Source organism: Apteryx mantelli, chromosome 17 (genome assembly GCF_036417845.1).
Source record: "Apteryx mantelli isolate bAptMan1 chromosome 17, bAptMan1.hap1, whole genome shotgun sequence".
In the NCBI taxonomy this organism is placed as follows: Eukaryota; Metazoa; Chordata; class Aves; order Apterygiformes; family Apterygidae; genus Apteryx; species Apteryx mantelli.
In genome coordinates, this window is record NC_089994.1 from 16,480,379 (window position 1) to 16,504,210 (window position 23,832).

General features: G+C 54.2%; 2 protein-coding genes across 4 annotated transcripts; one reads left to right on the forward strand and one right to left on the reverse strand.

Annotated features, from left to right (window-relative positions):
* The first annotated feature begins 350 nt into the window (after positions 1-350).
* On the forward strand, positions 351-9,879 carry P2RX4 (purinergic receptor P2X 4). Of its 3 annotated transcripts, none has more exons than XM_067307064.1 (12): positions 351-815; positions 2,816-2,963; positions 3,985-4,056; positions 4,169-4,241; positions 4,737-4,833; positions 5,532-5,612; positions 5,742-5,883; positions 6,235-6,371; positions 7,936-8,029; positions 8,118-8,183; positions 8,274-8,369; positions 9,153-9,879. In XM_067307064.1, the coding sequence occupies exons 1-12, from the start codon at positions 685-687 to the stop codon at positions 9,183-9,185; spliced, it is 1,170 nt and encodes a 389-aa protein (XP_067163165.1). In that variant the 5' UTR covers positions 351-684; the 3' UTR covers positions 9,186-9,879. The 3 variants fall into 3 exon arrangements, 2 of the variants coding, with proteins under 2 accessions (XP_067163165.1, XP_067163164.1); XM_067307063.1 differs by lacking the exon at positions 7,936-8,029 and adding an exon at positions 7,414-7,429 and having other exon boundaries at positions 613-815; XR_010885929.1 differs by lacking the exons at positions 8,274-8,369; positions 9,153-9,879 and adding an exon at positions 7,128-7,203 and having other exon boundaries at positions 612-815.
* Positions 9,880-10,873: 994 nt separating this feature from the next.
* Positions 10,874-22,851, reverse strand: CAMKK2 (calcium/calmodulin dependent protein kinase kinase 2). The gene is made up of 16 exons (XM_067307341.1): positions 22,594-22,851; positions 22,076-22,123; positions 21,694-21,747; positions 21,532-21,583; positions 21,122-21,255; positions 20,165-20,201; positions 19,617-19,638; positions 19,044-19,132; positions 18,726-18,925; positions 18,576-18,629; positions 18,368-18,441; positions 17,891-17,978; positions 17,552-17,647; positions 17,016-17,144; positions 15,990-16,090; positions 10,874-14,314 (listed from the first exon to the last, which is right to left on the reverse strand). Exons 1-16 carry the CDS (start codon positions 22,849-22,851, stop codon positions 14,242-14,244), a joined length of 1,509 nt encoding a protein of 502 aa, XP_067163442.1. The 3' UTR covers positions 10,874-14,241.
* Between the last annotated feature and the right edge of the window lie 981 nt (positions 22,852-23,832).

The following is a 23,832-nucleotide window of genomic DNA, read 5'->3' on the forward strand; positions in this document are numbered from 1 at the left end:
CAAAAGACAAGCAGGAAGCTCTACAGCTGGAATAAGGCAGTGGGGGAATTACCTGTTTCCTTTATGGAAAGGAAAGGCTCCAGTTGCTGTGATTCTGGCCGAAAGCTTGGAAGCAGAATTAGTGGGTAAGGGGGAAGGTATCCCCACTTTTTTCTTCTTTATTAAATTTTTGCTAACCTCATGAGGTTCAAGAGCGGCTAAGAGAGGTGAAAAAAAAACCCATAAGCTTGCTAACAAGGAGCAGCGCAGGAAAAGCTCAGGCTGGTGGAGGAAACAGTCCTGCAATGAACTGCTTTTATGTAGTGCGAGCTCCCTTGGGGGGGGGGGAGAGGAAAAAGCCCCCAAACTCAGCACCTACCACGAGAGCATCCTCCGAGGCTGACCCAACCCCTCAGCCGCCCCCGGGAGCGCCGCCGCAGGAGCCCAGCTCCTTCCTTTAACCCCCGTTTTTGGCGCACGGGGCCTCCCCGCAGGCAGGACCTCCGCCGCCCTGCCCGGCTCAGCTCGGCGGCGGCAGCGGGGCCCCGGCGCAGGCCTCGGGGCGCCCCGCGGGGCTCCGCGCAGCGCGTAGAGCAGCCGGGAGAGGGGGCGGATGAGGCGCCGCGGGGCGGGAGGTCGGAGAACGGCGGCGCCGCTTCTTCCCTCCCTCCCTCCTTCCCTCCTTCCTCCCTCCCTCCCGCCGCCATGGTGTCCTGCGGCGCTTTCTACAGCTTCCTCTTCGAGTACGACACCCCCCGCATCGTGCTGATCCGGAGCCGCAAAGTGGGGCTCGTCAACCGCCTGGTGCAGCTCGCCATCCTCGCCTACGTGATCGGGTGAGCGCGGCGGGCGGCGCCGCCTCAGGGGCCCCCGTGCTGCCCTGCCCCGTGCTGCCGCCTCAGGGGCCGGCGGAGGCTCCCGCGCCGGGCGCCCCCGGGGGCCGCGACATGGCCGCTCCTCGGGGGCGGGAAAGGGCCGCCGACGCCGGCGCTTGGCGGTGCCTCGTTAAAAGTGAAGAAAACACCTGACGTGGATTGTATAACCTAAGTGTGTGTGTGTGTGGGGGGGGTCCTGGAAAGAAAGGATTTTAGAGGTGTTTCACGTGGAAAAAACGTCAGGCGAACCCCAGGGACGGGTCAGTGCTTCGTCTTTCGTGGGCAGCCACGGGGTCCCTGCCGCTCGCAGTCCGGCAGGTGAAGCACTTGCAGTGGGTGTGAGCGGCATGGCGGGCCCAGCGGCTTTCCCTCCCGCCGCCCCGCTCCGGGCGGAGGAGCGAGCGGGAGCGGCGGGAGCGCTGCCCCAGGGTGGCTTCCACTGTCCGCTCGGTGGCCAGCGCCCCTCAAAGATGTCCCCTGCCCGGTGTCATCAGTGACACCGTGGTGTCACCAAACGAGCCGGTTCTTAAGCGGGTTAGAGCTTCAGTCAAAAGTTGTCAGCACAAGAAGGGTAAAAGTGGACGCAGGAGGAGGTTTTTAATTTTAAAAACCAAGCCAAACAAAAAAGCCCACAATATTAAAAAAAAAAAAAAAGTTTTCTTAACTTCATGAGGAAAGACCTGACCACCAAGTGGTGGGACAGCCTCTTGTTTATTTGTGGTGGTTGAGCTCAGAAGAGGCCACCGGTTAGTGTTGCACTGGTAGAGCTATTCCTGAGTCCCATCCCTGTGAACAAGGAGGAAATTGGGGCTGCTCTCGCTGCTCATGGTAGCAAAGATTTTGCTGCACGTAACATCTTCCTCCTTTACTGGTTTCTCACTGTGGGCTGTTCTGGTTTAAAAAAAATATGAAACATCTGTGCAAGCGATAAATTTAAACTTAATTTCCGCTTGTCCTGAGATGCTTTCTAAAAAGATCAGTCCTTCACTGGCAGCAAAGGATGTGATTGTATAGCAGCAAAGGATGTGATTGTATAGCTTTTACACTAAATGTCAGTTGAAACCTCAAAAGTGTACTTATTACGTAACTTGAAGCCATGAAAGTCAATAACTGGTCATGCTGGGAGTTCAGAATTGCTTTCTTGCCTCTCTATTCCTCTCCTCTTGCTGGGAGGGTTAATGTCGAGTGTCCTCTTTATCTCTTACCCTCTCATTCATTAATGCACAAGAAAAGGAGATCTCTTCCTATCTGGTTCAATCCCTAAATAGTCCCAAAAGAGACCATGTAAACCAGAACTGAAGGGCCTCATCCAACTCCTAGATAGCAGTAAGGAGCCATCCTGACTCTACTGAGAGTTGAACTGGGCGGCCTGATGTTTGCCTGGTGGTTGTAGGTCTGCTTAGAGGCAGCCGCAGGCAGGACGGTTGCCCTCAAGAGGGGAGAGCGCTCCGGAGCCCTGTGATATTTTCTCTCTTCTGAAATGATCTTCACCTGGTGTACATGTGTGTGTGTGTGTGTGCATGCACATGTGCAGTCGTGGGACTGAACCCAGACATGAACCGCTTCCAGTCAGGCCTAAAATCAAATTTGAAACTCCAAACTTGGGCTCTGTGTTTGCTTCCTCTTTATTCTGGTTCTTAGGTATTTGTGTGCTTTTCTTGAAAAGCATCAGAACTAGATTTCTTTCCTACTACAAAAGTTTGGGGTCTCAGTATTGTAGAAGCTGGGACTATCAACCATCTGGGAAAAAAAGGGTTGGAAGAAGATCAACAGTACCAAACCACTCTGAAAAAATCAGCAGGGAGATTGCTAGTCCTGTGACACTTTCATAGGAAAGCAGTGTGAAACTATTTGGACTGGCCCTTTCAAGTGACCAGGGGGAAAAGGAGAAATTCCTACTGCCTGTGATAGCTTATGGTGTTTGTCTGTTGTTTTTTTTTCTTGCAATCCTTCTCTTGCAGCTGGGTCTTTCTGTGGGAGAAGGGCTATCAGGAAACAGATTCTGTGGTCAGTTCTATAACCACAAAGGTGAAAGGAGTAACTCTGACAAACACGTCCAGCTTGGGAGCCAGGATCTGGGATGTAGCTGACTATGTCATCCCTCCTCAGGTATGAACCACTTTCACATGCGGCAGGAGGGTTTTCTAACAAACAGCCACTGCTTTGCCCAAGTCCACTGAGGTCTGGAGCAGCTTCTGCTCCAGTGTGGTCCTTATACAAGAGGATGTAGCAAATGAAGCAGCTTTACTTTGTCCCAGATCAGGCTGAGCATTTGCAGTTCCTAGGGGAAACTTGTTTCAAGGAGAGAGAGTGTGTAGGGGAGAGAATATTGCAGGCTTCAGGAAAAAAGCTGTGACAGTAACCACATGTCCTCTCTCCTACTTTTCTCTAAAGCAAACAGCTCAACGTTAACTTGTTGGCAGAAACCTTAGGAATAATCTGCAAGTCACTTGATCCGGAACTTAACAGGAAGCGTTGCTCTAAGTTACTGATTGACGTTGTGTCTGTGGGAATCTACGCCTAACAGGCAATACGTGGCCTTCAGCGTTTGCAGGCATGGCCAGGCTGCCGGTCACGGTTCACTCTGTCTGCATGACATGTGGTGCAGAAAAAGTGACAGATTTAGCCACATTTTGGCTGAATGATTGCATTTACATATCAGTGGTGCAAAAACAAACAACAGATCTCCAACCATAGGGATCTGAAAGTAATGGAGGTGGTGCTCCCTGCAGAAACAAACCAAGACTGGTCAAATTTCCAGTAGATATTGGCAGAGGGGAGACATACTGGGTGTTCGGCTCAAGCTTGCAGTGGGAGCCTTGTTTCTGCTCCTGCCTCATGATGCTACTGGAGCTCTGTGATCTCTGTTTTCATAATGTTAATGAGGAAACTGTGGCCAAGAAGGAGAACAGAAAGGGTTACTAGTCTCGCGCTCCTTCCTCTGCCCAAAGGCACTGGCATCAGGTGATACAGTGGGAACCTGTTCCTTTAGTGCTAAACCTGCACTGTCCAAAGCAAGTCTGCTTGTCAGGGCCACCTGGGCTCTGTCAGCAAAGGCAGTTGGGGCAGCACTTTGGTTATTCTTTGCAAATTATCACTCTTAAATTTCCTTCTTGTTTTGCATGTTCAGGGAGAGAACGCTGTGTTTGTCATGACAAATGTAATACTCACATTGAACCAGACACAAGGCCACTGCCCTGAGGTAGGTACAAGATCTGCTTGGCTCTAGAAGGATCTAATTTTGATCTCTGTGAGTGAGAGTGTGTGGGGAGGGAGAGTTTCTGCAGTTTAGTGTTATTATTGTTCCTCTCCAGCTTCCAGATGATAAAACAATATGCACGACAAAGGAGGACTGTGCTCCAGGATACGTTGGCACCCACAGCAATGGTAGGAAGCCTGCTGCAGGGGCTCCTTTCAATCTGTGTTGTGCTATCTCTGGGTTGTGCTTTCCCTCCTGTGAAGACAGTTGTGTTTCGCTTGAGTCCCCTTGCTCTCACTCTCTCGCATCTCAGAACTTAAAAGGGACCCCAGGTCTTTCTTCTGGGGGAGAGCAGATGGGTTTAGACTCCTGCTGAGCTGGGTAGAAGCTGGACAGATGAGTGCTTGGCGAGTTAGCAAACAGTGGAGGGCTTTTTCAGGACCTCAGGTCCATGAAGCAGTATTTCACATGCATAATTAAGGATTTGACTCAGAAAAGGAGTTGATGCCTCTCTTTCTGAGCTTGTGCTACAAATTGCACTGGAAGATAATGAGGGGCTTGGGTAGTGACACTTTCACCTCTGAGCAGATTGCTCTCACCTTATGCAGTGAGGAGACATGACAGGGCAAATATTACCTCTTTGTTTTTTGCTTGTTAGTGCCTCCATTTTCATGTCTTTCCAGGCATTCAGACTGGGAAGTGTGTACCATATAACAGCAGCATCAAGACCTGTGAGATCTTTGCATGGTGCCCTGTGGAGAATGACTCTTATATACCCAAGTGAGTGCCCTGTCTTCCTCCTCTGCCTTGACCCTCTTGAGAGGAGGCCAGCAGCATACAGCCAGGCAGGCTACAGCTGATACTTCTCCCTATGGGCTCCAGTTGGGTAAAGCTGAAGAGGTGATCATCGAAGACCCTGCAGATATTGTGACAGATAAACCAAGCAGGGCCACAAGGGGAAAAGTGTGGGAGCGGGGGGAAAAAACGAGAGCTGTCACTGCCTATGGGAAGGAACAGTCACAGTGGGTCATGCTTTCCAAAGCCAGCTCTGTGCACAGCTGGGTGAGAGCTGTGACTCACCAGCACTGTGGGAGACAGTTTCATCAGGTCAGATGAGTAACATGGAGCAGTTGAAATAAACTTCATCTTCAGTGGCTCTGAGTGATGCCCTCTTCACTACCCATGGCTGTGCGGTAAGGACTGCCTAGCAGAGCTATTACCTGTGATTCAGAGCTACATGGCGTTAAAGAGTTTGCCTCTGCAGTCGTTTCAGTAAGCATAGGATTAAAGCCTGCTAGTTTGTCATCCAGCTTCCTTGGAGCTTAGAGCATCCTGTTCTATGTCTGTACAGAGCATGAGTACTGGACAAATGCCTCTTCAGTCAGGAGAGTAACTGTCCCCACTGGGATATTGCTGTGGTGTCATGAGGTTCGTGAAGACAGGAGTGAAACTTTCCTACTTTCCCTGTTGTTTTGCAGACCAGCATTCCTACAAGAAGCTGAGAACTTTACCATTCTAGTGAAGAACAACATTTGGTATCCTAAGTTCAACTTCAGCAAGTAAGTAGTGTGTGAGGCACAGCACTATCTGGGCTCTTCAAGTCAAGTCAAGGGGAGCAGGAGAAGTGGGAAGAAGATGTAACAGATCTTTCTCTCTCTCTCTCTCTCTCTCTCTCTGTTCCCTTGTAGGCGAAACATCCTCCCCACTATCAACTCCACCTACCTCAAGAACTGCATCTATGACTCCCAGACAGATCCCTTCTGTCCTATCTTTCGTTTAGGGAAAATAGTTGAAGCTGCAGGGCAGAACTTCCAGGAAATGGCTGTGGAGGTATTTGGCAGATCCTTCTCTCAGGGCTTTGCTGCGTAGAAGAGGAGCGGTAGGTGGTGTTCCCCTGTGCCTGGTGGCATGAGCTACAGGACAGAGTGGCTGCAAGAGGGAGAGTACCTCTGGCTGGGGGGCTGGAGTAGATTCTACTTAAATATTTGTTCTTGGCTGATTTGGGTGGGGATAAGTGCAAAGTAAAGACCTCCTGTGGCAGAGGGGAAAAGCATTTGACTGGCCCATGATATGGGCTGGTAAATCAGGGTCCTGGTTAGCAGGCAGCCTTCTGCTAGGCTGACCAGCCAGCCACTTGGAGTCTCCTGCTCACCTTCTCCTCTCCTCTCTTCTGCTCTGCAGGGTGGAGTCATGGGGCTGCAGATCAACTGGGACTGCAACCTTGACAGAGCTGCTTCCCACTGTGTGCCAAGGTACTCCTTCCGCCGCCTTGACAGCAAGGACTCTGCCCACACTGTGTCGCCTGGATACAACTTCAGGTAATGTGGCTGTGGAAGGTGGCCCTGCTGTCCCTGTGGCTCAGTCTGCCACTAGGACAGTGATATAGGCTGCCTGCACTCTTCTGACCTGGTCAGGTCCTCGCCTTGGAGGTAGATTACTTGGGGAGTTTCTCCGATGCTATAAAACTTAGAGCATGTCGATCCTCACTGTGTATAAGTCATAGCAGAGGGGGAGGTCAGTGAAGTTCCACTGATTGCATCAGATTGCCTGAGTCATACTCGCATCAGCACTTAGGAGACCGTTCGGGCTGGCCTCCTGTGGCGTGTCAGTGTGAGAACTGATCATCTCAAGGTGTACTGGTAGGGCAGTCTTTGAGGGTGGAGTGTGTAAGGGTGGGAGAGTGAGGGGCCTCCTTCAGTATGCAAAAATATGAGGAAAAACTCTCCACTAACCATTATAGAAAGTGGGTCTGTCAGCTGAAGACAAAATCTGCACCAGGAGTATCCTTTTGGCATACAGCACCACAATATAAACTCTGCCCAGTATGGATAGGTCCAGCACCTCCAGTAAATCAGTGAGTGCAGAGCCGGGTAGTTAGCTGCAACAGGGGCTCGGAGCTATAATAATATGGACTGGTCACAATCCTGCTTGTGAGGAGACAGGGCGCAGGGCTATGCATGTTTCTAAAATCACAGACTCTGTTAGCACAGGGAATCTCTTTTGGTGGAACTTGTGTGAGTTTACTGCCATCCAGGGCTGTGATCTTGGGTCTGCACAATCCCTCCTTCAAACAGGAACCAAGGAGGATTATTTCAGGATGTGGTGGGAGACTGCTGTCATGAGAAAGCTGACAGGACAAGGGTGTGTTTGGTAGGTGTCAGGTCTGCAGGTGCGTGGGTGTCAGGCGTGCTGAGGCTGCGGGGCTGGTGCTGTGCTCAGACAGGCTGGAGGAGCTGGAGGACGTGGCCGCCTGGCTGGTGCGGGCTCTGAAGTGCTCTTGCTAATTCCAGAACGTGGTGCAGCCCCATGCTAATCACTCTTCTTTTCTTCCACCCTTTTCTCTGCTTCCTCCTGGCTTAGTCAACCCTGTGACGGAGTAAGTCTGATCTCACTTATTTGTTCTGTTCTCCTTTTCCCTATCATTTGCCTGCGAGTCACGTTGTGCCGGTCAAGGAGCTGCCTTTGCCTGCGGTGCCGCTGCCTCGCTGCCTGCTCCCGACCCTGCCCTCTCGTGGCTGCCTGCACTCCTGCAGCCTCCTGTCTGCCCCTGTCCGAGGAAGATGAGGCTAACGTGTAGCTGCTTTTCTCCCCTCCGTCCTTCCCCTTCCCTGCTAAAGCTCACTTGTTCCCCTCCCTATACTTCAGAAGTCTCCTGACTTGGCTGATGCTAGTGGCTGTCTTAAGCTAGTCTGTTCTGGGCTTTTCTCCTTAAATGCGCTTGCCTGCATGTAATCTCCCTCCATTGTTTGTGGCTTGACTCTGGAAGTACACATATTCAGCCCATCCTCTTGGGATGGGAGACACAGCTGGGTATTGCATGAGGCTCACTTACTTAAGCAACCCCGAAATTCCCAGCTAAGCTTTGACCCACCTTTTCTTCAGGTTTGCAAAATACTACAAGGATCAGAATGGCACTGAATCACGGACACTTGCCAAAGCTTATGGCATCCGCTTTGATATCCTAGTGTTTGGAAAGGTAGGGCAGCTTGATTCCTAGCGGTCTTGGGGCAAGGGCTTTCAGAGATGCTAAAAAAACCCCATTCACCCCTGTAACTGTCTTCTAGGCAGGAAAATTTGACGTAATTCCTACCATGATTAACATTGGCTCTGGCTTAGCGCTGTTTGGAGTGGTAAGTGACACTGTCTGCACTTGGACTGAATTCTGATTTGGTGCCTCAGCTCTGAGGATCATTATCTTAACTCTTTCAATCTCCACTTAGGCAACCGTCCTATGCGACATTGTTGTCCTGTATTGCATGAAGAAGAGATATTACTATCGGGAGAAGAAATACAAATATGTGGAGGATTATGAACTGGTAAGCAGCATGAAGGCAGAGTGAAGTCAAATTTGCTTTCTCCTCTGACTTGGGAGGGATTCTCTGAAACAGGATGCGTGAAGCTGACGGCAAACACGGACTTTGTACCACAGCGCTGAGGAAATTCTGTCTTCCTCGGAGAAGCTCATTTCTACCTCAAATCTGTGAAGGGGAGAAACACTAGAAAGAAATAATGATGTCATGTTTCCTGGGTAACCACTCCTGAAGAGGGAAGTGTATGTTCACAAGAACTTGTCACACTCCCACTGCGCCCCTCTTCTGGGTTGCAGTCCTTGGCAGTTGCCTCCTGCATACTGCAGACAACTGTTCTGTCCCCATCAAATCATTCCTTCTTGGTCTCTGCAAGGGCTCCTGATGCTCTGAACAAAGCCATGAAATGTGCCGGTATTCGCTGGCTCCTCCCTTAAGGAGCTAAATGATCCTTTTGGTCAGGAGAAGGCTTTAGGCCTCCTTTGTCCCTTGTGGGGTTGCTTGGCTGGTGCTAAGGGTAGAGCTCTGCCCTGCAATCCCATGAGTAGTGGGAGATGGTGCTGCAGAGGGTGGATTTCTGACTCAAAAGGCCTTTTGGCATTGGAGATGTGAGGTCTGAGTCCAACTGCATGAGAGCAGATTCCCTGTACAGAGAGGTTTTGTGTGAGAGGAAGGGGCAGAAAGACACCAGTTTTCTGGCAGTCTATCAAAGGCCAGTCTCTCCAGGTAAAACAGGCTGTGATGCTGCTTAGACACAGTTTCTAGCAGAGAACTAATCTCTAATTCTTACAGGGTGGCAGTGAGACATATGGAACAAACTCCTGACCTCCTGCTCTGCAGCACCAACTGCTGAATTGAACTGCTGCTGTGAATGTTACTCTGAACCTGCCATAAGACACTCGCCACCTTCTTTGGGAGAAGGAAAGAGGGAACAACTGACCCTAGTCACTACTCATCACCTTTGCTGGCCCGAGCCGACCCCCAAAGAGAAGAAATGAATCCGCTTCCTGTCTGCTGTCTTTCCAGGGTAATTGAGCAAAGCACATATGGAGCCTCGTGCTTTTGTGCCAGGCCTCTGCACAAACTAAGCCTGGGCCAGGGACTGCTCTGTCATGGTCATTTCAACAATCCACCTTTCTCCGAGTTCACTGGTAGCAGAGAGCTGCAAAGCCCTTAACAGATACAGATTCTTCCTTAGAGTGAACAAGGCCCCTGCCAGGTGTCGCCTAGCCTCGGGAGAGCAGCTCCTGGCTGTTATCAAATCGCTTTTCCTTACTGTGAAGGATCATGATGTTTAGTTAAGACTGTACCCAATATTTGATTGTGTCTCCATGCTCCAGTGGCCACAAACTGAGACAAAACAGTGTCTAATTTTATTGTGTTACAATAGTGAATGGCTTTAGGTGAATGGTTTACTGGTTATGAGATTTCCCCCCCCCCCCAGTTTGACTATTTTTATGCTACTACTTTAAAATTGACTTTCATTTTTAATAAAGTACTACCCTCTATGAGTCATCTTGGAGGCCTGCAAGCTGTTTTTCTTCCCCAGGGCCCAAAAGGATTAGCGCCAGTTAACTGCCTTCACTTTACACAGGCAGAAACTCTTACTAGGGAGCTATCAAAGCCAGTGCTGCTTTCAGCTTTGCCTCTTGACTCTCTCAGCAAGGGTGCTGTGTGACACCTAAGGCATCTGCTCCACCTGGTTCTCCTAACAGACAGGTCCAAAGGTCGTGTCCATTTGCAGGACAGATGGTTCATCTTGTCCGTGGCTGTTGCATTGGAGGAAGTTCATGTGAGTTAAAACCTTACCCAAGGGGAAAGACTTAGAAATTAGGGGCCAGGATGGGTTAGCCTAGCACTGCCTTAGCCAAAGGTTAGTATATTCCCTGGCGTACCTTCCACACTGAGGGACTGAGGGACTTTGCACCCCCAGACCCTCTATCTGGGCATTTAATGTGCTTGCTCAGTTCGACTTAAGTGCATCTGTTGCCTGTTGTCTTTAGGTGGCCCTGAGCTTCTCTAGTGAGAGCACTGACATGCAAAGAACAGCTCTTCCTTTCTCTGAACCTTTTCTAGCATTACAGAGCTCTGGGAGCTATTCCAGACCTCAGTCATCCTGGCTGGCATTTTGCTATCTTTTTCCAGCAGTGCTGGGGGGTGTGCTGCAGCATTACCTGGTGCCACGGAGCAGTTTTGTTTCATTCTTTAGCTTGATATCATCTGCCCAGCACTGCTGAGCACTAAGCTGAGAGTAACAACTCAAAACAGTTGCTTTTCCAAGAGCGAGCTCTGCAGTATGCAAGTGTGACTGGCTCAGTTTCACTTATGCAATGGCTAGAGCCATTGCGGTCTCTTCCAAGGCCGTAATTCCCAATAACAGTAGCGTACCAGATTACAGCAGCAGGGGAAGGTGCTATCAGACCCCCCCCCCGCCAAAAAGCAAACTCCTATAGCTTGATAAAGAAAGACTGGTAAAATGAGATAATGACTCCACTTGATACACTAACTCCGGGTTTGGTTGCATGTTGTTTATTTCAACTCGTACAGAGAAGCTTGAACAGCTGTGTGGAAAAAAACACCTATTTTTTTTTTCTTAGGTAATATAATTTAAAAGTGATAAATACACAGTATTTAAACTTGATACACCTGATAAAGTTAAATGCATAATAAAGGGGTAGGAATGAAACACAAGCCTCGGTCATTAAACAAAACAGTATAAAAATCAGCAATAGTTTCAGGACCTTAGAAAAGAAACAGATCAATTGCCTGATAGGAATAGGGGGTCCAACCAAGAAAAACTACTCAAGACAAGAGGCCTGGTTTCCCCTTAGCACTTTCCCGTGTGCTTTCAGAGCCAAAAAGGCTTAGTACCCAGCAGTAACCATACAGTCAGCGCTGGGCTTGCTTAAAAGGAAGGGAATTGGGGAAAAAAAAAAAAAAATCAAGCTGTAACCCAGTTCCAAGGCACAAGCAAAATGTGTACTTCACTATAAGAAAAAAACTAGCTTGACTACTAAACAGCAGATACAGAACTGAGCAGATTTGTATATACAGTACAGCTTCTCTAACAGGTCATGCATTTAGATAAGAGGTCTTCCTCACACATCCAAGGTTTATACTTTCACCAGAACTAATCAACAAGGAAACCTACATCAAATTTCGTTCAGAAACGTGCATTTGGCTGCAGCCTTACTGGAGCTGGCACTAACAGGCAGTCATTTTGAGGTGCGTTTTAAAGAAGTGCTGAGCTTTTGGATGCTTACGAACCGAGCCCACCACCCTGGCCTTAAGACACTGATCCATGCTACTAGCTGAAGCCCAGTAACCATGCGGTTGGGCACCTAGGAACTGGGGTAGGTTATTCTGTTTGGAAGCTGCATTGTACCTAGCAAGCCTGTTTAGTAAGTTTAAACTATCTTGCTAGGCACTTGCCAAATCACAAAAATGGAGATATTCAGCACTAAGCATCTCTACAGCTCACTCACTTTTAACAAAAAACATGCCACACACATTACTCTGCAATGGCTACAAGCAGTCCGATTCCCTCCCCCCCCCCCCCCCGAATAAGTCCACTTACAAGGCTACAGAACCAAACTGACCATTCTCAATCAATTATTTCCACAACAAAAAGTCTCGTTTGGGGGTGGGTTGGGCTGGGGGGGTTGGGGGGGGGGAGTAGGCAGCAGAAGTAGTGCTGCCATCCGTTACCTGTTTGGTTTTCCCATATCTGAAGATGCAGAGCTTTGGCATAGCCTCAGACCAAACTGGGAGGAAAACCGTGCATCTCGTGGCTTCAGACTCCGTAGTACTGCTCCTAAAGCACGAACCTCTGCAGAAGCCGTAGTCACCGGCTTTGGAGAAAGGCCAGCAGTACAATTTTTTTGGTAATAAAATGAGATCTAGGGGAAGCATTGCTTTGTGCGCTCAAAAGGGGCAGGGGCCCTCCTGAACAAGGGCCAGTTTGCGCAGGCACCCGTGCGCTTCTCAACACGGGCCAGACTAACAGAGGCCTGGCGTGACTAGCGGTCGGGGGTCAGGGCTGACTCTAGCAGGACCAAGACCATCAGCGCGCTGCTGCTGTGCACAAGATCAAGGACGGCAACATAACAGTCACTTCTAGACGCCTACAGCAGGGCAGCTGCCGCCAGAGCTGGTAGGCAGAGATCATACCACCAAGGAAAAATCTCATGTAGTGGCTTATGGATCTCATATAGTGCCTTCCTCCTTCGGCCAAAGCATTAAGCCTTGACAGTCCCTTAGGAAGCCGGGACATTTGAATCATCCCCCTCTTACAGGTGCACAGCCATTTTAAATGACTCGTTCCCGGTCACCCAGCCAAATCAGCAGCAGGACTGAGGAACAAAGCCCGACCTTTGCCTTCCCTCCAGCCACAACTGTGCCTACCCTGAGCCCCTTCCTCAACCGCATCGCCACGCGCAGCCAGCTCCCCTACCGTCTGCCCTTCTCCAGCTTCGTCTGAGCGCGAAGGACCCGCGAAAGTGAGTCTCAAAGCCCGAGTCCATCCTGCCACATGTCACTGAGGTTTTACAAGCACCACAAAATCATCAGAGTAATCTGACTGAAGGTGAGAGAGCTCTTCATCAGAAACAAGCCATGTATTAGGTATACACTTAATTTACTAAGCTCAGCTAACAAGCCCTTGATCCACAGGCATTCACAAACTACTGGTAACGAACTTGCAAAAAATACATAGCATTGGCCCCAAAAATCCAAATTAAGAGTTTGGAAAAGAAAAGTTTCTTTGAAAATTACTAGCTAATCTAAGTATTTCATTAAGATCTTAAATTCTAAGCGAGCCCTAAGTCTATACTTAAAAAACAGCATAAGTATTGTATTATTTTTAATTGTAGTAAACCATGTAATGTACATGGAAGTGAAGGATTTTACCCTGAATTTTATATTTAACAATATATGTATCTAGATCAAGTAAAAGATTTAGAAACAAACTTTTGTTAGTGCTTCCTCTGCTGTTCAAAACAAGCATTTGGCTAAACACCATCTTTCACTCATATGCCTGCAGCAAAAAAAAGTTCAGACCGAACTTAAGCCCTTAAATACCTTTTCCTTTTGTACACTGAATACTAAACTTGTGAATCTCTTGTCATACCAACATCAAGACCTTAGGAAAAGTGGCATCCTCAAACACTGTAATTAGCATTACTTTCTGAACGTCCCGAAGATGCTATTTAATACAAGTTGGCTCACAAAGGTAGGCATTCTTAAAAAAGCTGAAGAGGTGGTGGTTTTTTTTTTTTTGCTTTGTTCCCATGCAGTTAAAAATGTGTCGATTCAAAACAAAACAGAACAACAAGAAAAGATGCAACAACATTTCCCGTAGGTCGTGAACTCTCAAAGTGCATAAGTGTAGTTTTACTGTTGTGTATGCCACTTTGCAAAAGCTTCACACTCCTGTGCATGCCCATAGAGTATAAGAAGGGCACACGATCCCCCCTGGGACGCTGGCAATAGTCCCTGTAAATTATTTGGCATTAAAACCACGTAAAAGCAGTCTCAACTGCATTTTGTTTGTCTGCTTTTTTTTTTGCTTTTTTTTTTTTTTTTTTTTTGCAAAGCACTGTTGCTGCTCAACACGATAGCTCACCTTTCGGGTCTCCGCCAGCACCCTTCCCACAATTAGTCAGCAGTCCAAGCAGTCGGAGATGTTCAATGTTTATGACAAGTACTGTAGTCGGATGTCTTACAACATGCTGCTATGTAAGCTCTGCATCCAGCATTATACTGAAATAGCGCCACGTCATGCTGCGTTTGGTGGAGGCTCTGTTAGTAGCCGTCATCCTCGGCTGCACGCTTTAGAAGGTGCCCCAGACCACGTCGCTCAACAGAACCACAACGTCGCCGTTCACGAAAGAACCTCCTCCTCGCCCACGTCAGGCAGGTCGTTGCATTTCAGGTTATCTTCGCTGCCTTGCTTCCTGCTTTAGAAGGAAATAAGACATTTTAGTCTCCTTACCAGCAATTCTTTTCCTGGGCCAGGGCGAGGAGGGAAGAGGGAGCAGAAAGCTGTATTTGGGTTCCCAACACATCATTTTGTAAGCAGTGTCAGGGAAAAGGACCAAACCCAGACTAGAGCTATGCTGGAAGCCACAATGCCAATCGCAATCCCATTCCTTCAGGCACCAAGCACTAAAAAGCAATGACAGCAGAGACTGGGGAGGAACCAGCATCGCGATGACAAGGCTAATCCAAGAACACCTGAGAGATGCAGCAATGCCACCTCGCAGAGATTGGGCCAACGCACAGCGAAGAGCCTCACGTGGAGGCTGCAGTATGGGAGCGGGTGGGAAGGGCTGAAGGGATTCATTTTTGCTGGGAAGGGGCAAAGGGATTCATTTTTGGAAAGGGAGCTGGCCAACTTCGGCTTGGTAAATATCATGATCCCTCTCCAGAAGAGTAACACAATAAATTGCCGTTCTGACATGGTCAGACTGTCAGCTCCAGTCCAGAACATGGACGAGAAAACAGGTGAATCAATCCTTATCATGTATTTTGGAAGCAATCCCATGTTGCAAGTTGTAGGTGCAGTCTGGAGGCAGCAGGAGTCATTTGTATGAGGACAAGTCGCCTCTGGGCAAGGTGAGCTTCCACAGGCCAAGACACCACCTAACCCTTGCTTAGTAACTCTGAAAAAGAGTTTAATTAGGATTTCCTAAAGTCCTGTTCAATCCCTCCGCACAGACATGCACTTAACGCAGTGAACATCCAGGTGGAAAATACCTTGTATAAATCCACTCCCCAAGGGGATTTGGGAGGATTACTTGCTTGGTTTTTAGGACAGACTAAAGCCTTGGCCATGGAGAAGACAAGGATCCAACGCATCGTTCAGCTGATCCACCTAGGTTGATGACATTCAGCTTGGGGGGCATTTTAATAAACTAAACATGCTTCTTCGCAGGGGAAAGAGCAGGAAGCGGAGGCCAGCAGCAGCACCGGAGCTGGGCCGCGCAGCCGTTCCCCGCGGGGTCGCTTCCAGCACAGCGCACAAGCCCAGGGTTAACAGAGACCCAGCGAGCGCTTTGATTCCCGCGGAGAATTAGAGGTGTTGGGGGAGGGATTCATTCAAGAAACTCCCATTCAGCCCTTTGCAAGTCAACGGCAGAAACCAGAATCCAAAACGCAGTCTTTACCCTGAGCCTGGAGAAGCGATGCAGGCTGATTTGCCAGGACGGCAAACTCCATCAGCCTCCGGTACCTCCAGCCTGCAAAGCCTTATGCAACCCAAGGGGGGGGGGGGGGGGAAGGAAAAAGGAAAAAGGAAAAACGCAGTGCTGAAGTCCCGCCTGAGGAGAACTTCACCACTAGCTTTAGCAGGACCCAAATCTGCTCCCAGCTACAAATAAGGTCTTGTTAGCAGTGAGTCACCCAACGCAGGAACATGCCCATCTGCGTGAAACGGAGGGTGAGGGCAGGGCGGGGAGAGCACCCGCTTCCTTATTTATTCGCATTTATCCGAGCCGTTAGCAGCCCCCGGATGAGCTTCCCGCAGGACGGTCACGGCTGTAAGAGGAAACGCAGAGCACGACCCCGCAAAAGCTACTCGTGCGGGGCGAGTCCTGCCCTTTCGGGCCGAACCGAGACGAAGACACTCACGTCAGCAGGTTCCCCGGCGCCGACAGCGACCGCTCCTCTCGCTTGCTGCCCTCGAACGGGTTCCCGAACGAGCGCTTCCTGATCATCGTTTTAACCAGGATCTGCAAGACCAGGTTGGGGGTTGTCAGGGGGTTTCTGCTTGCCCGAGACCCCTTTCCTTCAAGGGCAACAGAAACGTCTAAACCTGCTGCCCAGCTAAGTCAGGAAACTACTGGAAACATTCCAAATTCTTTTGGAAAAGAAAAAAAGGGAATACGTTTGCAAGTGTCCAGCTGCTTAACATGGAAGCCTGCAGCCTCCTCCGAAAACTCAAAATGCAACAGCTGAGCACGCAAACGACAGTCACGTTAGATGCGAGAGGCGGAAAGGAGAACAAAACGACGCGTGGGCAGGTTTTCTCCCGCAGCAGGCAGGTTTCGCCAATTCCTGTATTTGGCAACTGCAATTTTCCAGTTGCCTGAGGTTACTCAAAAGAGGAGTTCACAGGAAAGGGACGGGGAGAAGGGAAGGAAGGAATGAACACAGTTTTGCCTTGACGTTTACCAAACCCAACCTGGAGAATCGGCAGTTTGCCTAGCTTTGGCCCCAAAACGCAAAGTTACAAAGCTTCAAGCACGGTGTGAGCTTCCTGGGACCAGTGGGAACTACCGGAGCAAGGATAAAAGCCGCCGCTCCGGCCGGACCCTGCCTCGGCACGCGCTGGCAACCCCCGGCCCGATTTTATACCGCTGCTCCTCCCTCCCGAGCCGCTGCCGCCCGAGACCGATGACACCGTGGCAGGGCCCGGGGAAGGATGCTCCCCGCTTCTCCCGGCACGGAGGCTCGCGGGCACCTGTGGGAACCTCCGCTCCGGAGGCTCCCGCCCGCTGACTGCCAGAAAAATACGGCGGGGAAAGAGCACCGGCGCTGCGCCCGCTTGCTTGCGCCCTTCCCGAGCGCCCCACTGCCCGGGCCGGTGGCTCCGGGGCCGGAGCGACGGCGCGGGAGCGAGCGAAAGCCGGGACGGTCGGCGTCCCCCGCGCTCACCACGGTGGCCAGGCTGGGGATGTGCTTGACCGAGTTCTCCACCTCCTCCTCCGTCACCTCGACCAGCGTGCAGTTCTCGTCCTCCGTGGGCAGCAGCTCCGCGCCGTTCTTGGTCGCCCAGGGGTGTAACTTCAATTAATAACACAGCCTGTCAGGGACGATTTCCTCTTTTTTTGTAATTCAGACAAGGCGGGGGGGGGCCTGGCGGGCGCGCACCCTCGCCGGGATGCCGGCAGGAGCTCGCCGGGCCGGGGCCGAGCGCCGGTCTCACCCGGCCCCCCCCCCCACCCCGAAGGCGGCGGCGGCGGTCCGGCGGCGGCGGTGGCGGTCCAGCGGCGGTCGGAGGGGCGAGCGGCGGCGCGGGGGGAGCGCGGCGAGCCCTAGCCTCGGCCGGAAAGGGGGTCGGTTCGCGGCGGCGGGGGGCGGCGGCGGCGGGACGCCCCGCTCCGCCCTCGCCCACGCACCTGCAGTCCTCGGCCCTTGCGGGAGGAACGCAAAAGGGATTTGGCAAGTCGCCCGCCATCCTTTCCCCCTACCTTCGTCTCCATTTTCTCAGCTTCTCGCCCCTTCCAGGGTCCCGCAGGGGCGGAGGACCAGAAATCTCCTGCGAAAGGCTGTTGCACAGTACTTTCCTGGTAGCAGAGGAAATACTGTACTCAGGGCCTTTCCTTCCGCCGCGCGCTTCTGTAGGCGCCGAAGGTCCCGAAGCTGAGAAGGTCCAGGAGGGGGGGAAAGGAACCGGGACTTACCTGCCTCGGGCCGGGCAGGGAGGGGGCACCTAGCCTGCAGGGATCGCAGTGACTCCCGAATAAGCCGAGCGAGGCAAACCCGACGGGCGTGACGCCGCCGCGAACACCGGGGCTTTGCGCCAGTACCTTGATTTCCGGGACCGAAATCCTCGATTCGGGGTTTTTATCCAGCATCCGCGTGATCAGATCCTTCAAGAAGTCCGTAACTTCCGGCCTTGGGAAAGGAGAGAGAGGGGAGAGGAGTCGCGGGGAGGGCGCAACGCTCCCCGTCCCTCCCCGAACCCCCCGGGAAGCAAAACCCCCCCCAGCCTGGACGGGCATCGAATCCCCCCCGGCCAGAAGCCGGCGAGCGACACGGCGAATTCATTCGCTTGAGCATCTCCACCAGCGACGCTGCTCTTTCGCCGGCAGCGGCAAACCAGCGGCGCTGCCTTCACGTTCAACGCAAAGGAAGCTTTCCGGGGCCGAGAGGGGGGCTCGCGGGCTGAGTTTGCAAAACCACAACGGGCAGCCGCCGAGAAAACAGCTCGCGGCAGCTTCAAAACAAGGGCCGAGGGTTTTTTTTTTTGTTGTTTGGGGTTTTTTTTTGTTTTGAGTACTTACTGGTCTGGGAACTCCAAGGTTTGGGTCTTGATTTTATTGTGTAAACTCAGGATCCGTTCATCCATAAAAGGACACTAGCGGCAGAGACAAAGAGCAGCGAAGAAAGCAACAACGTCTGTTAAGGAAGAAGACGGCCGGGCGGCCGGGCGAGCGTCCGCGGCGGGTCCGCGGGGAAGCGCCAGCAGCGCTGAAAAACGACACCCGTTACCTGCCCGAACACGAAGCAGTAGAGCGTGATTCCCATGGCCCAGACATCCAAAGCCTTCGGGGAGAAGCAAACGCGGTTAGGTCGGGAACAGGAGACAAAGCACGGGCAAGGAAGGTTATTCCAAAAAATCCCCACGTTGCAACCAAATACCTTCCCAGAGAAGATTTTCCTGGTTTCCGAGAGCGTCTCTGGAGCCATGAAGGCCGGGGTGCCCACCGTGTTGGTGAGGAGGGCATCAGTGCCCTTGAACTCGTTGCTCACGCCGAAGTCGGCGATCTTGACGTGCCCGTCTTCCCCAACGAGCAGGTTGGAAGGTTTGATGTCCCGGTGGATGATCTTCTGGTAGTGCACTGCAACCACAGCGGCAGCGAGGAGCTCGACAGCGGCGGCTTGCAACAGCGCCGCTGGAAAACGGCGCAACCCTCCCCAAAACCCCCCAAACGCCACCCTGTTCGCATGGACACTCACAGTATTCGATGCCCTTGATGAGATCCTGGAAGTAGAACCGAGCCTTATCTTCGGTGAGAGGTTTCAGGGTTGGGATTTCCATCACGGGTCTGCAAAGGCAAGAGAGGGCGAGCAGAGCTCGTGTCACCTCCGGAGGCACCGAGGAAGGTCCGGGGGCTTTGCCGGCTGGCACCGCTGAGCGGGGACAACAGCACGCGGCCATCACGTCGAGTGCGCCTGGGGTTTGCCGCACAGGCAGGGCTTGGCCGTCCCGTCCCCGCTCCAAAACCCCGGGAGAAGGAGCAGCAGGCGCCTGCGCAACACCGAGCAACCGGGGGCCCGTCTGCACCCCCAACCCGCCCCAAACCCCGGCTGCGTCCCCGGGCAAAAGGCTGGAAATTCTCCAAAAAAAAGGTCAAGAGCATCCCAATGCACCACGCTGCGTATTTTGAACGCGCCCGCCCCGAGCCCCGGGGGGAAGCCCGGCATTAACCTCTTCCCTGGCGCCTCCGAATTTGGCTTCGGGCGCCGGAGATCTGCTACGTACAGACCTGTTCCGCTTTACCGGCTTCGGGCCTGGGATTCAGTACTCACCCTTGCTTCACCAGTTCAAACACTGAAACGCAAAGGAAAAGGTGATTAATTGCGGTCAGAGCTCCTGCGAGCCGAGTCCCAGCACACGAGCAATTATTTTTACAGCTCAATTACGAAAATAATACGTTGGCGAACAAGGAGATGCTATCTTGCACCCGGCGCACAGGCTGGGATGCTTCTGCCTTCAGCCAAGAGCCGCGCGTGGAGCAAGCTCAGCCTTTGGAAGGATCTTAGGCGACTTAAAATACAGTTTGCCCCCAAATGCTTTTTTTGCGCGTATGCGGCACGGGTTCCCAGCACCGCTTTGAAGGGGATGTTGCCAGCTGCCTCCGTAGTTACCCGCCGGCAGCGGCGCGAAACAGGCCCTCCCCGCCACCCGCAAAAGCGCCGGCGCCGGCGCTGAGCCAACCGCTTAAATCTGCGCAGGCAGGTGGGGAGGGGGCGATTTGCGCTTCGGGAAGCTAAGCCACGCTTGATCGGCGAGGGCAAGGAAGCGATGCTCCCGCGCGCGCGCGGCCAGCGGCACCGGGACGCGGCGGCTCGCTTACCCATGTACAGGTGGTCCTCGCCGGGGTCATCCAGCACCTGCCACGGCAAGCGACACGGGGATGGAACAGAACCAAAAATAAAAATAAAAATAAAATAAAATAACCGTGTTGCAAGTGAGGTGTCGTGATTTGTCCCAATTCTGCCCCAAACCGCCCCGGAAGCTGCGTGAATCGGGGCCTCGGGATACGGCTTCGGGCAGGTAAGCGAAGGTGCGACGGCAGGTGATTAGACCAAAGCTGGCACCTCGCACGTCCCGACCCGCTTGCCGTGCTGCGATCACCCAGGCACGCGGCGGGAACGGGCCGGCAGCGAGAGCTGCCCGGAGGGAGGCCGAGGGCGAGGAAGAGGAGGAAGAGGAGCAGGCGGCAGCCATCTGCCCCGGGCTCCCGAAGGCTCCCGAGCTCCCCGGCCAAGGGCTCCGCTTTGCAGCCTGCCACCTCCCTCGTTTCCCTTCGGAAGCCCCGCTAGCAACGCTTTAATTTCAAAACCGAATATCCGGGAACCTCAAGGGTCTCCCGCGCTCCCGCCAAGGCCTGAGCGACGCGGGGGCCACCCACGGCCGAGCCGCGCGGCGCCACCGCTCTCGCGCCCGCCGGCAAGCCCCAGCGGGGTCTCCCTTCTGCAGGAACCTCGGGGACGTCATTTCCTCCCCAAAACTCAGCTGAGCTTCTCAGAGTATTTCTGCAGGTCGCTTTCAGGGAGGAAAACAAAGTTCTCTTTTGGGTGCAGGGAGGGGGGGGGGAAAAAAAGACCGTTTGCAAAAAAAGGGACAAAACCCAAGTCTCCGAGACGCAGAACCTGCTGGAGCCGAGCTGGCGCTGCCAGCACGAGGCTCCCGCGTTCCCGGCGCGAGGCTCCCTTGCAAAATTCCCCCGCGTCCGGGGGGAAGGCGATCCCGCCCGGCGGGCGAACCTCCCTGGCGGCGGCAGTGCCGGAGGCGGCCGCCCGCCGCTCACCTCCACCAGCTTCACCACGTTGGGGTGGTCCAGCTTCTTCAGGATGGCGATCTCCTGGTAGACCTGCTCGATGGGCCCCTTGGGTTGCACGCAGCCTTCGGAGGCGGCCTTGGCGCCGCGGGGAGGCGGGCGGCCTGCGGGGAAGGGGCGAGGAGGGCTTTTTCTGCCGCCCGCCCGCCCACCCGCCCGCGCGAGAGGCGACGGAGCAGCAGGGCAGCGAAAGCAGCCACCTGCGCGCCCGGGGCTGCGGTGGGAACGGCCGGGGTGCCGAAGTGCTGAGTCCTGCACCCAAATCCTCCTCGGCAGGAAACAGCACCGCGGAGGGCTCCGATTTCGGGCAGGAAAAAGGGGAAAAGGCATCAAAGCGAATGTCCCCGCGGTGCCGCCCGCCCCGACCCGGCGCCACTTACGGGGGAAGCCCGCTTGCCTCATCAGCTTCTTCTTGGAGAGGACCTTCATCGCCTGCAAGACAGCCGAGGCGCCGGTGAGGCCGGCTGGCGGGGGCCGGCCGCGGGGCTCGCGGCGGCGGCAGCGGAGGGGGGGGGCCGAGGCCCGGTCCCGGCAGCACTCACATAGTAGGTGTTGTCGTCCTCGTTGTAGGCCAGCTTCACAACCCCGTAGGAGCCCTGCGGGCAGAGACGCGAGCCGTGGGCCACCGGCCGGGGCGCCCCAAGACCCCCGCGCCGGGCACGGGGCTCCTTCGGGGAGCGGGGGGGGGGGAAGGTTCCAATGCCCCATTTCACCAAAGGGAGGGTGGAGGGGGAAAAATAAATAAATAAACAAAATAATAATAGTAATAGTAGTAGTAGTAATAATAATAATAATTATAATAGTTTCAATGGATCCAACTCCGGGAGCCTGCAAGCGCCGCAGGGCGGAGGGTTCAGAGCCCACTGCCTGCCTGCACCCTGCATTTCCCGGCCGGCACCGGCACCGGCGCCAGCGGATACTCACCTTTCCGATCTCGTCCTTGAGCTTGTACTGGTTGAGCTGCACGCAGTCCTGCGGAGGGAGCGAGGCGTGAGCCCGGCGCCCGCCCCGAACCCCTCGCCGACGCGTTTCGCTTGCTTTTTTTATTTCCGCCCAGGCAGGGGAGAGCGGCGGCGCAGCGAACGCCCGGAGCGTCGGCAGCCCCGTTAGAGGCAAATCCGATGGAGGGGAAAAAAACGGTGACGCCGGAGCCCTTTAGATCACGGGAAAAACTTTCCCCGCGAACCCTGAATGTCCTATTCCGCCCCGCAGCCGAGCAGCCGGCGGGGCAGCGTGAAAGCCGGCTGGAGCCGGGAAGCTTTGACTTCACCAGCGGCAACGACGGCCCCTTGGCGCGTCCACAGGCGGCTAATTGCTGCCGCAAGGACGACCCCCAAAAGAAGTAAACGTCATGCAAAAAAAAAAACAAAACCCAAAAACAACCCCAAAACAAAGCAAACGAGGCCAAAAGCAGTGCCGCCGCGGAGGAACGCCCCGCTCACCTGCAAGCCGGTGATGGAGACGCGGTTGGACTCCACGGTGGGCCGGCGGGGCAGGCGCGGGGAGGCGTGCGGGGACGTCACGGGCGAGTAGGGCAGCGACGGGTAGATGAAGCGCTCGGCGGCGGCGGCGGTTTCGGCGGCGGCGGTGGGCGAGCGGGCGGGCGGCGGGCGCTCCTGCAGCGAGAGCTTGCGGCCGGAGAGGCTCAGCTTCGCCCGCGGCTCCCGCGCCTCCTCCGCGAAGCCGCCGGGCTCCTCCATGGCCGGGCCGAGGCGGCAGGCGGGGGGGGTCGGTCACGGCAGGGGGGTCGCCGGGCCGGCGAGCTGCCGGGGACGCGGGACGGCACGGTGCGGGCGCCGGCCTCGTGCCCGCCGCTGGGGCCGCTCCATGGGCGCCGGGCGGCTGCGGACACAGCGCGCCGTCAGCGCCCGCGCCGGGCTGAGACCCAGCGGCCTCGTGACACCGATACCCCCCCCACACCACCACCGCGCGCCCTCACCCGGCCGGGAAACCGGTCCCAAAAAACACCGCTCCCCCCCCCCCCTTGGATTAAGCGCTTCCCGGCAGGAGCATCGGCACCACCCGCGCTAAGGATAACCGCGTCCCAGCCCAAAAGCGGCGTCTCCGGGGGCGGGATGGGCCCCGCCGGGAGCCGTGCCGCGGCCGCCGGGATCTGCTTACCGGGAGGCGGGTGCGGGACGCAGCCCCGCTTCACTCCCTCCTGCCGCGCCGAGCCATCCGCCGGGGTCTATCCCGCGCCCCTCGCCGCCGACGGCCGTCCGGGCGCGAATCCGCCTCCCAAACCTGGGGATAAGCGAGGAAGCGAGTCCGCGACGGAGGAAGGGCGGCAAAGGAGCAGGCGGCACGACACGCGCCTGCCCCGCGCCGCTGCATCGCATCCCCCCGCGCTGAGCTGCGCCCGTCGGACGCGCGCCGGAAGGTCCGACGCGCCGCCCCGGCACCCGGCCGCGGGGAGAGGCCGGACGCGGCTCCCGCGGGGCTGCGAGAGGCGCGCGGAGGCTCCGCTGCTCTCCCCGCCTGCGACACCGTTTTATTTTTAATTTCTAGGTTGACAAGTTGCCACAGAGCCAGAGAGAAGAAAGAAAAAAAAAAAGAAAAGAAAAAAAAACCCATCCCGAAACACACGGCCCAGATCCAGCACCTAGGAATAAAGATTTATTTAGGGGGTTTTCTGTGTCGTTCCCGTGCCTCCCGCTGTTCAAAGTCAGACCCGCTCGTGT